A 15253-nucleotide genomic window follows, 5' to 3' on the forward strand; every position below is an offset into this window, starting at 1 on the left:
GTACTGTGATATTGAATGGTTTCCTTTGGAAACGAACAGAGATCTTTTTCTCATTTTTGAGATTGCACCCATCCCATCGGAGGCAAGTAGCCTAACCTATCCGTGCTTCCGTATCTCAGCCGTGTGATCTTAGGCAGGTTGCCTGACCGTTCTCTGCTTTCACTTCTGAGCTCTATGATCCTAGGCAAGATGCCTGTATGTGCTGTTCTTTCATATTTCAGCCGTGTGAGCTTAGATAAGTTGCCAAAACTCTCTGTGCTTCTGCATGTGAGCTGTGTGATGTTAGGCAAGATTGCTAACCTCTCTCCTTCCACTTCTGAACTGTGTGAACTTAGGTAAGTTGTCTGATCTCTCTGTGTTTCCACTTCTGAGCTGTGTTCTTTGTCAAGTTGTCAGACCTCTCTGTGCTTATGTGCTTATGTCCTTATGAGCTATGTGACCCTAGGTAAGTTGCCCGACTTCACTGTTGTTCCGCATTGAAGCTCTGTGATTTTAGGCACGTTGCCTGACCTCTCTGTGCTTCTTCATATGAGCTGTGTGATCTTAGGCAAGTTGGCTGACCTCCCTGTGCTTCCACTTCTGACCCATGTGATCTCATCACCCGGCCTGACTTCTCTGGTCTTAACATTAAGAGCTGTGTGATCTTGAACAAGTTGTCTGACCTCTCTGTGCTTCCACGTCTGAGGTCTTTGATCTTAGGGAAGTTGCCTAAACTCTCTGTTGGCTTCCCTGTCTATCAACAACTCCCGGAGCTGGCTCAAACTCCTGTACATCGACTCGTTGGTGCCATCAACCTACTCATCCTCTGTCATCACCTTGGCCTCCTGCAAACAAACGTTCCCAGCATTCACGTCTTTTCCAATGAGTCAGTTCTTCACATCAGGTGGCCAACGTATTGGAGCTTCAGCTCCAGCATCAGTCCTTCAAATGAATATTCAGGACTGATTTCTTTTATGATGGACTGATTTCATGTCCTTGAACTCAAGAGACTGTCAAGAGTCTTCTCCAATATTCCAGTTCAAAAGCATCATTTCTTCAGTGCTCAGCTCTCTTTACTGTCCAACTCTCACATCCATACATGAGCACTGGAAAAACCACAGCTTTGACTAGAGGAAAGTTTGTCAGCAAAGTAATGTCTCTGCTTTTTTCATATGCTGTCTAGATTGGTCAGCGCTTTTCTTCCTGCACGAAGCATCTTTTAATTTCCTGGATGCAGTCTTGTTTCCTTTTATTTTATTTTATTTTTTTGTTAGGTTTTACGTGTGTGTGTAGGGGGCTTCACAGGTGGGGCTAGTGGTAAAAAAAAAACCCACCTGCCAGTGCAGGAGACAAGAGATGTGGGTTCGATCCCTGGGTTGCAAAGATCCCCTGGAGGAGGGCATGACAACCCACTCCAGTATTCCTGCCTGGTGAATCCCTGGACAAAGGAGTCTGACAGGCTATGGTCCACAGAGTCTCAAAGAGCTGGTTGTGACTGAAACGACATAGTACGCACAAATGTGTGTATGTATAGCGAGAACACAATTAGATATACTCTTAACAAATTTCGGGGCTTCTCAGGTGGCTCAGTGGTAAAGAATCCACCTGCCGTTGCAGTATATGCGGGTTTGATCCCTGCACCAGGAAGATCTCCTGGAGGAGGAAATGGCCACCCATGTAAACTCTAGAGCCTGGAAATTTTCCAGCTAGCATTCTTGCCTGGAAAAATCCCATGGACAGAGGAGCCTGGCAAGCCACAATCCATAGGGTCACAAAGAGTCCAATACGACTAAACAAGCAACAGATTTTGAATAATACTTTAAAAATCTTCCTTCATTGTGCATTTAATATCTGAAAGCTCTGTATTGATGTCCCCTATGGCATTACTGAAATTGGTAATTAGTGTCACTACTTGCTTTTTCTCTCTCTTTTTTTAATCAACCTGGTTGAAAGTTTATTATTTTGTTAATCTATTCAAGGTATCAACAATTGGTTTCATGGAGTTTTCTGGTACTACTGATTTTCGGGTTTCTATTTAATTGATTTCTGTTCAGATGTTTGTTAATCTTTTTTTTTTTTTTTTTGCTGGTTGTGGATTAAATTTTATTGTACTTTTCTAGCTTCTTCAGTAAGAAGGTTATTGGTCTTTGAACGATCATTGGCCTTTTTCCTTTTCTAATACAACGATTTAATGCTATAAATTTCCCTCTTTGAAGATTTGGTGTCACCTCATAAATTTTGATCTGTTGTATTTCCTATTTCTCCTTTGATCTTGGCATTAATTTGAAGTGGTTTTAATTTATAAATAGTTTGTGATTTTCTAGCTATCTTTCCACAGCTAATTTCTACTTTAATTCTCCTGTGGTCAGGGAATATACTTTGTATGATTTCAGTCCTTTTGAACTCATGACGTTTTTAAAATCGCATATCTCATGAACTTCCATATTCACTTTAGAAGAATATGTATTTGGTTGCTGTTGTTCTGTTGGTCTTTCCAGGTGGTGCAGTGGTAAAGAATCTGCATGCCAACGCAGGAGAGGCAAGAGACGCAGGTTCAGTCTCTGGGTCCGGAAGATCCCCTGGAGTAAGAAACGGCAACCCACGCCAGTATTTTTCCCTGGAAAATTCCACGGACAGAGAAGCCTGACAAGCCACGATCCATAGGGTCACAAAGAGTCCAATACGACTAACCATGCAACAGGCTACAGTCCGTGGGGTCTTAATGAGTTGGACACAAACGAGTGACTGAGCACATTCTATAAATATCAATTAGGTCAAGCTGGTTCATAGTATTATTCAAGTCTTCTATATATTTTCTCATTTTTTTGCTCTCTTATTGTATTAACGACTGGGAGTGAAAAGTTAAAGTTTCCAGCTGCAACTGTGGATTTGTCTGTTTCTCCTTTCCATTCTATCAGCTTTTGGCTCCTATATTTTTAAAATAGCCTACACATTCATGATTGTTACGTCTTCTCAATGAACTGAATTCTCTATCATTATGCACTGTCCTTTATCTTCAGTAAAAGTCCTCATTCTGAAGTATAGCTTAATGGGATTAATTCAGCCTCTCCAGCTTTGATTTGATTTGGAATTTGAAGGTGTAAGTATTTCCACCCATTTAATTTTAAATTATTAACTTTTTTAGGGTGAGATCATTTTTGACCATACATAATGTGATCTGACCAACTAGGTCTTTAAGTATTTATCTGGCTTCATGGGCCTTCGCTGCTGCGTGCAGGCTTCTCTCTAGTTGCAGTGTATGGGCTTCTCTTGTTGCAGCACAAGGGCTTCGTTGCCTCGAGACATGTGGGATCTTTGCTCCTAGACCAGGGATCACACCTGTGTCACCTGCATTGGAAAGCAGATCCTTAACCACTGGACCACCAGAGGAGTCCCCCAAAGTAGGTCTTTTAGTTGACATGTGTAGGCAAGTTACAATTAGTGTGTACACAGTTCAGTTTTAAATCTCCCATCTGGATATGCTTTTCTTTATATCACATATGTTCTTTCAGTGACCAGTTGTCCATTTCTTCTCTTCGTTTAGATGGTTGTTTTCTTTAATTAGTCCATTCTATTGCCTCTATTGGCTTTCTAGCTATACATCTTATGAAAAATCTTTCTAGGGAATTCCCTGGCACTCCAAGGATTAGCTCTTGGTGCTTTCACTGCCATGGCTCCAGGTCCAGTCCTTGGTTAGGGAACTAAGATCCCACGAGCTGAGTGCACAGCCAAAATAATCTTTCTAGCGGTGGCTCTAGAGTTTAAAATATGCATTTTATACTTCTTCCAATAAGCCCTCAATTAATACTATACCCAGTTCCTATCGAAGAACCTTAAAACTGTGTGTTTCCCTTTCCTTCCTGCTATTCTTTTCTTACATTTTATTTTTGCATATGTAACAAACACCACGGTACACTTAATATTTTTGCTTTCAATGATTATCATATGAGATTAACTACTTTTAAAATGTATATTTATAAAAAGTATTACTATTTCCAGTATGAGTCAATTCTTTGTACAGACCCACATGTTTTTCTATCCTTTTCCTTCTTCCTTAAGAACTTCATTAAAAGACTTTGTATGGCAGATCTGTTAGCAATGAATATTCTTAGATTTTTAGTTTGATAGTCATTGGTTTAAATATTTCCACTTCATCTTCACGTTTCAAACAGCATTTGCACTGATTAGACAATTCTGGGTGGTATAAATTCTGATGAGAATTCTGCTTTCTCAAATTTGTTCCTGTGTATGAAACGTGTCTTTTTGTTTCTCTTTCTGCCACTGCTGATGTCACATCAGAGTCGCTGCTGATGTTTGAGTCAATCTTTTCAGTAGTTGAGCTGGCCTTCAGTTGTTTTCTGTCTATAGACATTTTCGATGCAATACAGTTTTTTACTATACTCTAGACATGGAGAATTGTACCTTGTTGAGTTCTGGATTTTATGATAATAGTAATAGCAATAATAATAATTCCTTTCAGTAGTTTTGAGACCGAGCCTGTGATGCATTTCAGATGCTTAGAAGGAGATTTATCCTTTTCAGGCTTGCTTTCAATCATTGTTAGATTGGACAAGAGCAGTCACTAATCTAGGGCTAATTTGCCCCGCTACTGAGGTAATATCTTGCTGAGTAATGTGCAAGATACCTGCATATTATGAGTGTTTTCTTCCCTCTGGCAGGTAAGAAGAAGAACTATCTCCATCCCTCTGTGAACTCTGAGATCGCTCCACCCACTCCTTTTCGGTGGTTCTTTTCGTGGCCTTAGGTGCATTCTTCACACATATGAGCTGATCGGAATGGAGCAGGGGGCTCCCAGGGAACCCTGTACAAATATCGGTAGCGCTCGCTCCTGTTCTCTCTCTCTCTCTGCAGTCCTCCCTGCTAGGTGCAGCTCCCCTTTCTCTTGTCCTGTGTTCCAGGATTTCTAGCTGTGTTGGCCTCCCTGAATGCTGTACTCTGTTTCGTCAGATCTGGCAGAGTGCTGGCCTCTGGGTGGGTTCCCTCTTCCTGCACTAATGCTTGGAAACTTCTTCAGGAAGTAAGCCAGGGAAAATTGTAGTTCTCACCTCGTTTTCCCCCTTCTCTCAGGCATCAGCATCTTGCAGGTTCTACTATGTATGAGAACCATCACAAAATTTCAGTTACTTAAAGTGGGAGGATAAATACAAGCCTGTTAACTCCTCATGGGCTGAACCAATTCCTAAGTCAGTCTTGTTGTTTTCTAAAATGTATTTATTTATTTTAATTGGATAATTGTTTTTTTAAAAAGTTTATCTTTAATTGATGTCTTTACAATTTACATTTCTGTATCTATTTTGTAAAAGACATAATTTATTAGCACAATAGTAAACCTGTACCATAAATAGAGTGTCTGTGCACCGCAAGGAAAGATCCGCAACTCAATTTGGGGTGCACGGACTCGCTAGCTGTGCCACAGGCTCAGTGGTTGGAGCGAATTCGCATGCCCTGCACTGCAACGTGAATTCTTAACCATAGGATTACCAGGGAAGTCCCCTCAAGTCCATCTTAGTTAGTTATTGAATTCTGGGTTGAGAGGGTCAGTTATCTTTCCTTATGACGTGTCTGTGTTTGTGTGTTCTGCGATGAAATGGTTGAGGGAAACTCCCAAGGAGTTGACATGAGTGCAAAGACGTAACAACTTTGATGCAGTCCTGAAAATTACCTCTATTTATGATGCGGCGGAGGCTGTCACGAGGGTCTGGAGTCTGCACCAACCCCATCTTCTCTATTGTACCTACACCAGAAGCGGATCAGCAGGGAACATTTACCGTGGCCATGTGCTGCTCTTCCCTACCCTCACATGAGCTGGGTTCCCTTATGCACACTAACTGCCTGGCCCTGGGCCATGTAAGTTTGAGAACCCTGTTCCTGGACATCTTCCAGAGGCCCTCACATACAAATGCTCTGTGCTACAGGTATTGTTTTCATCATATGACCTTGCTTTATATATTAATAGTTACTCAAATATTATCTGAGTACGGGGCTGGTGAGATTCCATTAGTATATCAGTACATGGACTACACAGGTCATCTCACTCCACGTTCTCTGCTCCCAGGACCTACCACTGGGGTTAGTTATCACTGCCTCCTTGTTCCTTTCAAACAGGTTTCTCTGTATTTAAACCACACACACACACACGGCTTTCACAAACACACACACACACACACACACAGGGCTTCCCTGGTAGCTCGGCTGGTAAAGAACCAGCCTGCAATGTAGGAGACCCCGGTTCGGACCTGGGTCAGGAAGAACCCTGAGAAGCAATAGGCTACCGACTCTGGTATTCTTGGGTTTCCCTGGTGGCTCAGATGCTAAAGAATTCACCTGCAATGCAGGAGACCTGAGCTTGGTCCCAGTGTTGGGAAGATCCCCTGGAGGGGGGCATGGCAACCCACTCCAGTATTCTTGCCTGAAGAATCCCCATGGACAGAGGAGCCTGGAGGGTTACAGTCCATGGGGTCGCAAAGAGGCAGACATGACTGAGCGACTAAGCACAGCAGAGCACACACACAGACAAATACACACACAGAGCAGGCCCCACTATGAGCATCTCCCATTTGCTTCCCCTCCCCACAACTATTAACAGCATCTCCTGAAGCAGTTCCATAGGATCAGTACACACTGGTCCCCTCATTGTGTTCCACGGCCAGTGCGTGCTGCATGCTCTACCATGAACCCCTCACCGTTAGTTTACCATCCAAAGATCATTGACAATTAATGGACATAAAGAGGTTTTGCACAATTATTTGCTACCACCTTCCTTCTACACACAGGTCTACGAATGTGGGTGTGTTGATTATACATTTTTAAAGTGGAGCTGCTGGATCAAGACTCAGTCGGTCACCAATCACCCAATGAGCACCTACTATGTGCTGGGCACTGGGGTGACTGACAAAACTGGACAGAAAATATCCTTCCTTCAGGGACAGGACAAGGATTTTGAAAGGAGTGTTCACTTTGATAGATGCTGCCACAGCGCTGTCCAATCTACAGTTCAGGAGAAGTCAAGCTTGCTTCCTACCTCCTCACATCATTCTCAGGGCGGACAGAGGGGAATCCCCTTTCTCAGATGTCCAGGAGGCCACTCCAACCCCCATTTTGCCCACGCCCGTCCCCTGCACATTAGCATACACAGGCAGCAGTTTTTGGTTGTGGGGCTTGGAAGGCAAGGAATACTAGACCACTCTGCACAGCCCACGTGGAAAACGCAGGTTCAGGCTCTCGCGGGGTACAGCGACAGAGACCCCAGATCAGACCAGGGCTCACACAGGCACTGAGGCTGATGAGCAAGAGCTTGCAGTGGGGGCCTGGGGCCTGAGCACCGAAGGGCCAGTGGAACCCAGTTTCCAGGAGTGTTTGCTGCCCAGTCAACAGGCTGGAGAGGCTTCCCCAGTCAGTGGCTGCTTTAGCGAGGTCACTCTAGGAGTCAGCAGGCATCCTTGGGCGGGGCTCTGAGTTTCAGGTAATCATCCTTCTGAGTTGCAGTGTCCTAAGCACTTCTAAGGTGCCATCTCACTTCTTCTTCACTAGGTCCCTTGAAGAAAACCCTGTCACACCTGTGGGACCTTGAGTCTGGCTCTTTCTCTCACAGACCCTCACCCTTTCCCACCAGCCCTGAGGGAAGTGCCCTGGACTCCTGGTCTGGGTCTGGATATTCGCTGGATCTTGGAGAGATTTTCCGTTCCTCCCTCAGCAGGAATTTGTGACAGACCCCTGTGTGTGGGCAGGAGAGAGGTGTCCTGAAGAATGCAGGGAGTAGACAGGGTCCTCACGGGATCCTCTGAGGAAGGGGGGTGCCAGCTGAGAGGCCACAAATGGAGTGAGGGTGTCAATGAGGCCCTGGGAGTCGGGCTGGGGGAGGGGCTAAAGAGGCCCCTGAGGTGGGAGGGGAGGCCTCTTGGAAGATGAGGGGAGGGGTGGGAATTTGCGGAGAGAGAGGAGTTGTGGCAGCTGTCACCAGGAGAGGGACTCTGGAAGATGACAGATGATTAGAGGGATGTAAGGGAGTTGTCATAGGCACAGTGAGGGGAAACCCTCTCCGATCTCCAGAATTCAGTAGCCCACAGTGGGTGCTGAGAGAGACGACCAAGTCCCCGGGGCTTCTTCTCTGGATCTGGGATTCACTCTGAACCTCCCATGGGGCAGGATACAAAGTTACCATGACCAGAGGTGACCGGTGATGGGGGGAGGGTTAGGGCCTAAGTCAGGGACCCAGACATGGGAAATCAGTTTCAGAACCCCTCAGCTCTAAGGCACACCACACCCCTGGAGTGAAACTGCCTTCCTCAGAATGACATGCTGGTGAATGCAGACTGCAGGGGTTGCAAGACTTGCGGCCTCTCTCCCTTGGTGTTGACTTAACAGAGTCTCAGTGCCACTGCCCACACGGAAGTCCAGAGGGAAAGAATTGGGGCTCTGTGTCCCAGGGTGCAGCCTGTCGGCCCTGTGCGGAGGGGTGTGACGCCTCCGAGCTAAAGGGGAGCTGTTAGCTTGAGTAGTGTCTACTTAGAGAAAAACATACGGTGGAAGTGTTGGGAGTCTAAGTTGGATTCAGGGTCTTCTGGGGACTAGAACCCAGGACACAGCTACTCTGTTAGCTCTGAGGAACCTGCTCTGAGGAGGTAGCAGAGAAGTCAGTATGATTTTGGCTAGGAAATACATTCAGTCAAGTATGGATATTGGTGAAAGATTACTGTGAAACACAGAGATCAGATATCACAAGTTACCGCTTTTCATGCTTTTCTGTGTTTGGGAAGATGCAAGAATCTGGCGTCACTGAACCTTTTCCTGAGGTATCCGTGCAACGAAATAAAGGCCAGCTGGTCCAAAGCATAGTGTGCCTCATCCTGTTTTTCACTCTGAATTCCTTCAGGATGCAGTGTCATTCAGCAACCACAGAGGTTACAACCTCACCCGATAGAACTGGCTGTGAGCAATGCTGTTTGTCTTAGGGATCCTAACTCATCTGAGGCCACAGTGGGAATTTCTGAGCTGGTTAGGGTCTGTGTCCTCAGGTGTGACATATTTGAGCTGCTTGGTATTGGTGTCCAGGATGAGCAGGCTCGGAACTATTTGTGGATCTCTGTCCCAGGTATGGAGTCTCTGAACTATGGGGAGGAGGGGTGGTCTTTGTCCAGAGGGATGGGCCTCTGAGCTGTTCATGTATCTGCAAATGAGAGTGTTCTTGAGATGAAGGCTGGATAGACCCCACTCTCACGGGTCTAGAAGTAGACCTGTGATTTCACATTTGCTATGATTTCTACCATGCCTGCCTACAGAGATGAAAGCTTGGGGCCCCATCCTCAGGGAGAGTAAGTGATGTGCAGTTCACAGGAGCCCATGGAAATAACTCTGATAAGAACAAAACTTTCTGACATGATGACCACCCTTGATAGGGGCCCTGTGACCAAATCTGTGTTCACACACTCACTCATTCAATCTGCCCAACCCACAACAAGGAGGGCACTGTTTGTAGATGGGAGCCCAATCCAAAGCCCAGTGCAGATGGAAAGTCTCAGCACCGGAGGAGGGGAGAAACTGGATGTAAGCCTGGGTTCCTTGGAGGAGGCAGGGAAGACTCAGCACAACCCTGGCCAGGTAGTGAGGGAGGGGGGCATTTGCACAGGGCCGCAAGGACCCTGTGACTGACGCACTGTCAGGATATTTCTCTGTGTCTCCCCATCACACACTCAGCTGGTTACCGGATATATGGAATGCAACCTTCTCATCCCCTGGGAGGTGGTGCTGAAAATTACAGAGGTGAGGCTCCAAGCAGGTGGGGAGAAACTTCACACTCAGCAATTTTCATGAGGCTCCACCACAAATGCAGAGACCCCTGCCTCTCTTTCCCCCATTAAAGCATTCATTGGCACTGAGGTCAGCAGGAGTGTAGTCTGGACAGAAGAGGTTGTGAGGGACCCTGTGTACAGCATGAGCCTCCCCATGACTGGAACATGTCCTTGTCTTGATGGGCAGAGGCCCCTGATGTGTGTCAAGGGAGCATGACCGATGCCCTGGCCATGGGTAACTCAATCACTCCCTAGAGGCAGTCCCCGAGGAGGGGCCTCTTTTCTCCTGTAGAGACAGGTACATCATCCAGTAGCAGGGCTGGGCACCCATAGGTGGCTGCTAACTAAGTGGGGACACTTTGCTTCCAGAAAGAGTCTCTCTGCTCCTATCTAATGCTCTAGCTTTGTCTTTCTCCCTGACAACTCCGTGCCTGTTACATCGTCCCTCTTTGCCTCTGTAAGACTGAATGTGACCTCACTCACACCACGAGGGTCCTTGTTCTGGCTCTCCTGAGGGTATCATCCATTGACATGGATGTTCACTGGGAGCAGTAGGGGGCATTCCCCTTGAGAGTGGGGATTCGAGGAAAGGCACGTTCAGCTTCAGAGGGCCTGTGGTTTTCTTGGGGGTAAACCAGGCGTTCCTCAACAATCATTGTCTGATCTGGGCCTCTGAAGGAAGCATGGGGGCTTCTCTTGTAGGAACCCTCCTGGGGCTCAAGTCAAAGTCCTCCCCATGGCCAGTACGCCCTATGGGACCTGCCCCTCGTTACCTCTCTCATCCAATCTCCTGGCTCTGCCTCCATCACGCTGTGACAGTCACATCAGCCTCCTCACTGTTTTCACACACACGACACTGAGTTCCACTCCCCACTTTTTCCACTGGCCATTATCTCTGTCTGGGGTACTCTTCTCCCAGAGAGGCATCTCTTCTAGGCTTTTGCTCAAAAGTCACAATCTTAGAAAGAACTTCCGTGACCACTCTTTCTAGACATGATCCCCTCTCTCTATTTCACTATCCCGATTTAATTTTAATCACGGCAGTTACAAACGCCTGAAAAATTACTTAGAGTTTGGGGGTGTATGATCCCAACAGAATGTACATTCCATGAGGGCAAGGTTGATTTTCTCCTTCCTAACACTCATAGTTGTGCTTCACACATACATGTGCTTCACACATGACTGAATGACAGAATGAATAAATTTAAACTCGTTGAGAGAGGCACAGCTAGACAGGCTGAGGATTCTGCTAGGGAACATATTCAGGGATGACAAGATGATGACAAAGCTGTGGTCTTTATCTCACCTACATGGTGTCCTTGGGTCCCCTTGGAGATGACCCCTTTTCTAACAGAATGGAAAGTCCTGTTGTCCTTTCACATATCACTCGCAGTCAGCGACAGAGGCCGTCCCCACGCCAGGCCTTCGGATTCCATTCTCAGTAGCTTTATCTCTTCTGCCAGTTGGGGGACTGTGGCCGCCTTTCCCCATGAGACCTATTCTGTGTTAAGCAGGAAAGCACAAACAAGCACCAATGCCAATGCTCAGCACAGAGAAAATTCTTTGAATGCTTCCTGTTACAATAGTGGCCACCACAGAGGAGTAATCTTCAGTTTATGAAGACTTTTTTCCGAGTCCAAGAGTGTGGCAATCTGTGGGGTTTTCCTCCTGACTTTGTCTTTCCACCCTTTGCATTATCATCCTGGGAAGGTTGGGGAATCTACGTCTGTTGTTCCCCAATCTCACCACCAAGAGGCGCTCGAGATGAAACAGTTTTGTCCTGGGATGTACCGCTGAGGGGTAGCGGTAGGACCACCCACTCTGGAAGGTACCATTGGGAGAGTGCGTGTGACAACACAGAGGGTCCCCTGACACCGCGTCGGGCATCGACCACAGTTCCCAGCGGAGGCACTCATGGCGCCACTGGGTCCAACCGCATTCGCTCCACTCCGCCTTCCCGCCGCATTTGAATTTGAGTGGACACTGATATTAAGCCGCAACTTTCTTTGTCTCTTTTCCAACTCCACCCCTTCGTTTTGACATGGTCACATCCAAGGTGGGGATGGCTCCAGAGCGAGAGATTGGCTGCCGCTTTGGGGGTAAGGCGACCGGGAGATGGCCGGAATTAGTTCTTCCGGAGCGCGAGTATACGCGGAAGTCCGGCTACTCCCGCCCTCCTTTTTCTCCTGCTCAGTTCCCATTGGCTGCCTGTCTTAGACAGGCACTGAGGTCGCGGAGCTGGACCTCTGGGCGCGAGGCGTGCGTATACCAGTGCGCCTGCGTTCGTTTGCCCGGCTTTTCAGAGTGTGCCATGTTTTCTCCGAGTTTTACCGCTTTTCCCGAAGGGGTTGAATGGCTGCCTTGGTTACTGGCGAGGTTCGGCACAGTCAGTGGCTGTGCAGGGCGACCGTGTTTCAGTCTTACTGAGCTCTCCCTCAGTCTGGATCAGATGGCAACGCGCGGTAAGTCGCACAGATGCATGCAATTCATGACCAGGGAGAGGTCTCAGGGCTTGTTTCGTGTCTCTCCCTGGAGAGTAACCTGGGTCAGGGAGCTTGGGGTTGTGTATGGCTACGTGTGACATCACAGATGCTGTTTTGGGTACGCTTGATCTCTCTGAGCCATTGGCCAGGATTGTGGGTGATGGGGTATTTGATCGGAGTGGATTTTGAGAGCCATAGTCCAAAGCCTCTAGGATGTGTGTGCCTGTGTGCCGGGATGTGCATTTTTGGAGCTTTGGGGCACTTGAGTCCCTGGGTGTGAGATCTCTGTGTAGGCGTCTGCGCCCCAGAATGTGAGATCTCTGAGCTTTTGATTCTGGGTCCCAAGTTGTGCTGTCTCTGAGCTGCTTTGAGGAGGGGTTTGTCTTAAGGTGGAAACTCTCAGCTGCTTGGGGTCTGCGCACAGGGTGCAGGTTTTCCATTTGTCTGGGAACTTTATCTGCAGGTTGTATGATGTTCTTGAGTTACTCAAGGTTATGTCTTTCTGCTTAGCGGTTTCTGTATTAACTTAGTAAGTGTCCGGAGTGGTTCGGAAGTCAGTCTCCGTGATGTGAAGTATCTGTGCGATTCTCATTTGTTTCTGTCTTGACGACCTTGGTCTGTTTGGAGGCTCTTTGTCGCAGTGTGTTTGGTCTCTGTCGTATTTGAGGGTCTGAGGCTCGAGTTGTGAGCTCTCTGTGCAGATACTCAGTGACCTTTTTTTGTGTGTCTGGGTATCTACCTGAGCTGTTTGGAGTCGTTGTGTTAGAAATAAAACCTCTTGAGTTCTTGGCTGTGAGGTCTCTGTCCAGGAGCTGAGGATTTGGAAGCTGGCAGATATGATTCCGAAGCCTGGAACCTGACATGCTGACTGTGTGTCATTGAGCGTGTATGATAATTAATTCAGTGGGGCCAGTGTCGGTCTTGGAGGGTACCTGTGCATGTTAGCGATGTGTGTAAAGGGCCTGGCTCCCGACTGTCCTTCAGCAAATGTTTTCTGAGCACCTGCCATATACCAGAGCGCTATTCGAGGAGTTTGTAACAGGACAAAACGGACCAAGTCTCTCGTTTCAGAGACCTGGTAGTCAGTAAGTAAATCAAGGGTGGGTGGCAGGCACTATGAAGAAAGATAATACTAGATCAGGGGAAAGGGGGTGTGTGGGGTATGATGTTATTATTTTATTCAAGATAATGAGGGAAAATCTCCCTGAAAGATGGCAATTAAGCAGAGATGTGGAGGAAGTGAGGGAGCAGGCCATGGGCTTACCTAAGGGAAGAGCATTCCAGGCTGAAGGAGCAATAAACGCAACAGTCCTGGCAGGGAAATCTACTTGAGGTGCTTCTGAATGTCAAGGAGTCCCGTGATGCTCTGAGTTTGTCATGTTTCATTGGGTTTAGCACTCATTGCAAAGGGTCTGGTGCCGAAATCTCTGTTTCTCCCACAATTTGTGGTCATCCGCATTTCACAGATGAAGGACTCAAGGCTCCAACGTGTGCCCTGCACCTTCTCTCCTAGCTATACCTGAAATTAGGAGTGAAACCTTCTGGTCCATGATGAGACAGAAAGCTTGAGTATACCAGCTGCAGGGATGATAGCATCCAGCTGAATGTCAGTCAGCCAGCGGATATCAGTTACAATATGGGAATCGCGCCTCATAACACTGCTACTCTTGATGCAGGGCAGGACTTAAGAAGGAGGAAGCAACTGGGGCAAAGGAGGGAGGCAGGAAGGAGAAGCTGGAGGACAATGAGAAAATAAAACCAATGGCTTCATCACATTGCTTGGATTTGGCCCATTTTACCTTGAGTAACTGGTTGTGTTAGAATATAGTCACCTTTTCTCTGTCCCTACCCATTTTTTCCCTCCCTTTGTCTGTTGTGCCAGGGATACCACCTGGGCCTGGAGATTTCTGTAAATTTTTCAACTACAAGCTCGATTTTTAAATAGATTATCTATTTCTTTTTGGCTCAACTTTGTTAGTTAGTTCCTTTCACCGAAATTGCCAGATGTAGTTATTATAATCATTCACAGAATCCTTTTAATTTCTGTGAGATCTGAAATCTATTTTACTTCCGATATTCGTAAGTGTTGTCTTTAGATATCTTGCTTTTTTTGGTCTACATGAGTAGACGTTTATGAATTTGTATTGATCTTTTGAAAGAGCCAGCTTTGGGTTTTGTTGATCATCTCTACTTTTTTTTTTTTTCTGATATGTGTTCTGATCGCTATTTCCCTTATTTTGCTGACAGTCTCGCTACTAATGAGGTTTACTAAAGTCCCTGAGAGTTTCCCAAGCATAGTGAAAACGGACAGATTCTAGGGCACTATTGTAGCTGCACTAAGTGAGATGCACCGAGTGCGGATCATGAAATCTCCATTTTTCTTTTTTTAGAATTCCTCAGTTCTGATTGACATGGACAACTTGTCTAGGCACTACTAGAGCAGAGGAATGGTCTTATTTTGCCTCCTGCCAGGCTCTGTCTCCACTGGGAGCATGTGTAGGTGACAGGGGTTTGCTGCCTTCTCTGATGCACAAACCCAAGACCTCCAGTCTAGGAGACTCACTGACCTGCTGTCTGCTGTTCTGAGGAGGCTCTCAGACTATCCTTTCTGCAAAACATCCTGATGCAGTCTTGCCAAGCCTCTATCTGAAAGATTTCTGAAGAAATCCGATTTCTATTTCGTGTGCATTTCTATGAGGTAAGATCAATTTGTGTTATGTGGTAGCTGTTATTCTACATATTTTGCCATAGCCGTTGGATCTTAGCCTTGACTGAATAAATACAGAACACACTGAGGTTTCCACAATGCCTCGAGACCGGTGGTTCCCTGACTGCTGGGCGACTCTGAGCAAGTAACATAGTGTCTCTGTGCCTCATTCTTCCATTAGCCACATAGAAGCACTAGCTTGGAGTAAATTTAACTACTTCATGGGGCAGTGTAGAACACTGACCATGTTAAGACAGGGGAAAGTGTCAGAACAG

General features: G+C 46.7%; 1 protein-coding gene across 4 annotated transcripts in view; it reads left to right on the forward strand.

The window, feature by feature from the left end:
- The first annotated feature begins 11623 nt into the window (after window positions 1-11623).
- The window catches only part of LOC145536437 (plastin-3-like), a 37791-nt gene continuing 34161 nt past the window's right edge, over window positions 11624-15253 (forward strand). For 2 of the 4 annotated variants that reach the window (XM_081565811.1, XM_081565812.1), the window contains exons 1-2: window positions 12082-12250; window positions 14662-14969. In XM_081565811.1, the coding sequence (XP_081421937.1) occupies window positions 14965-14969 (5 nt within the window). In that variant the 5' untranslated portion in view covers window positions 12082-12250; window positions 14662-14964. Of the gene's footprint in view, window positions 11888-12081; window positions 12251-14661; window positions 14970-15253 lie in introns of those variants that run through there. The other 2 variants (XM_081565813.1, XM_081565814.1) reach the window with 2 other exon arrangements.

The sequence above is a fragment of the Giraffa tippelskirchi genome, chromosome X (genome assembly GCF_054371585.1).
Source record: "Giraffa tippelskirchi isolate mGirTip1 chromosome X, T2T-mGirTip1v1.2.pri, whole genome shotgun sequence".
Classification (NCBI taxonomy): domain Eukaryota; kingdom Metazoa; phylum Chordata; class Mammalia; order Artiodactyla; family Giraffidae; genus Giraffa; species Giraffa tippelskirchi.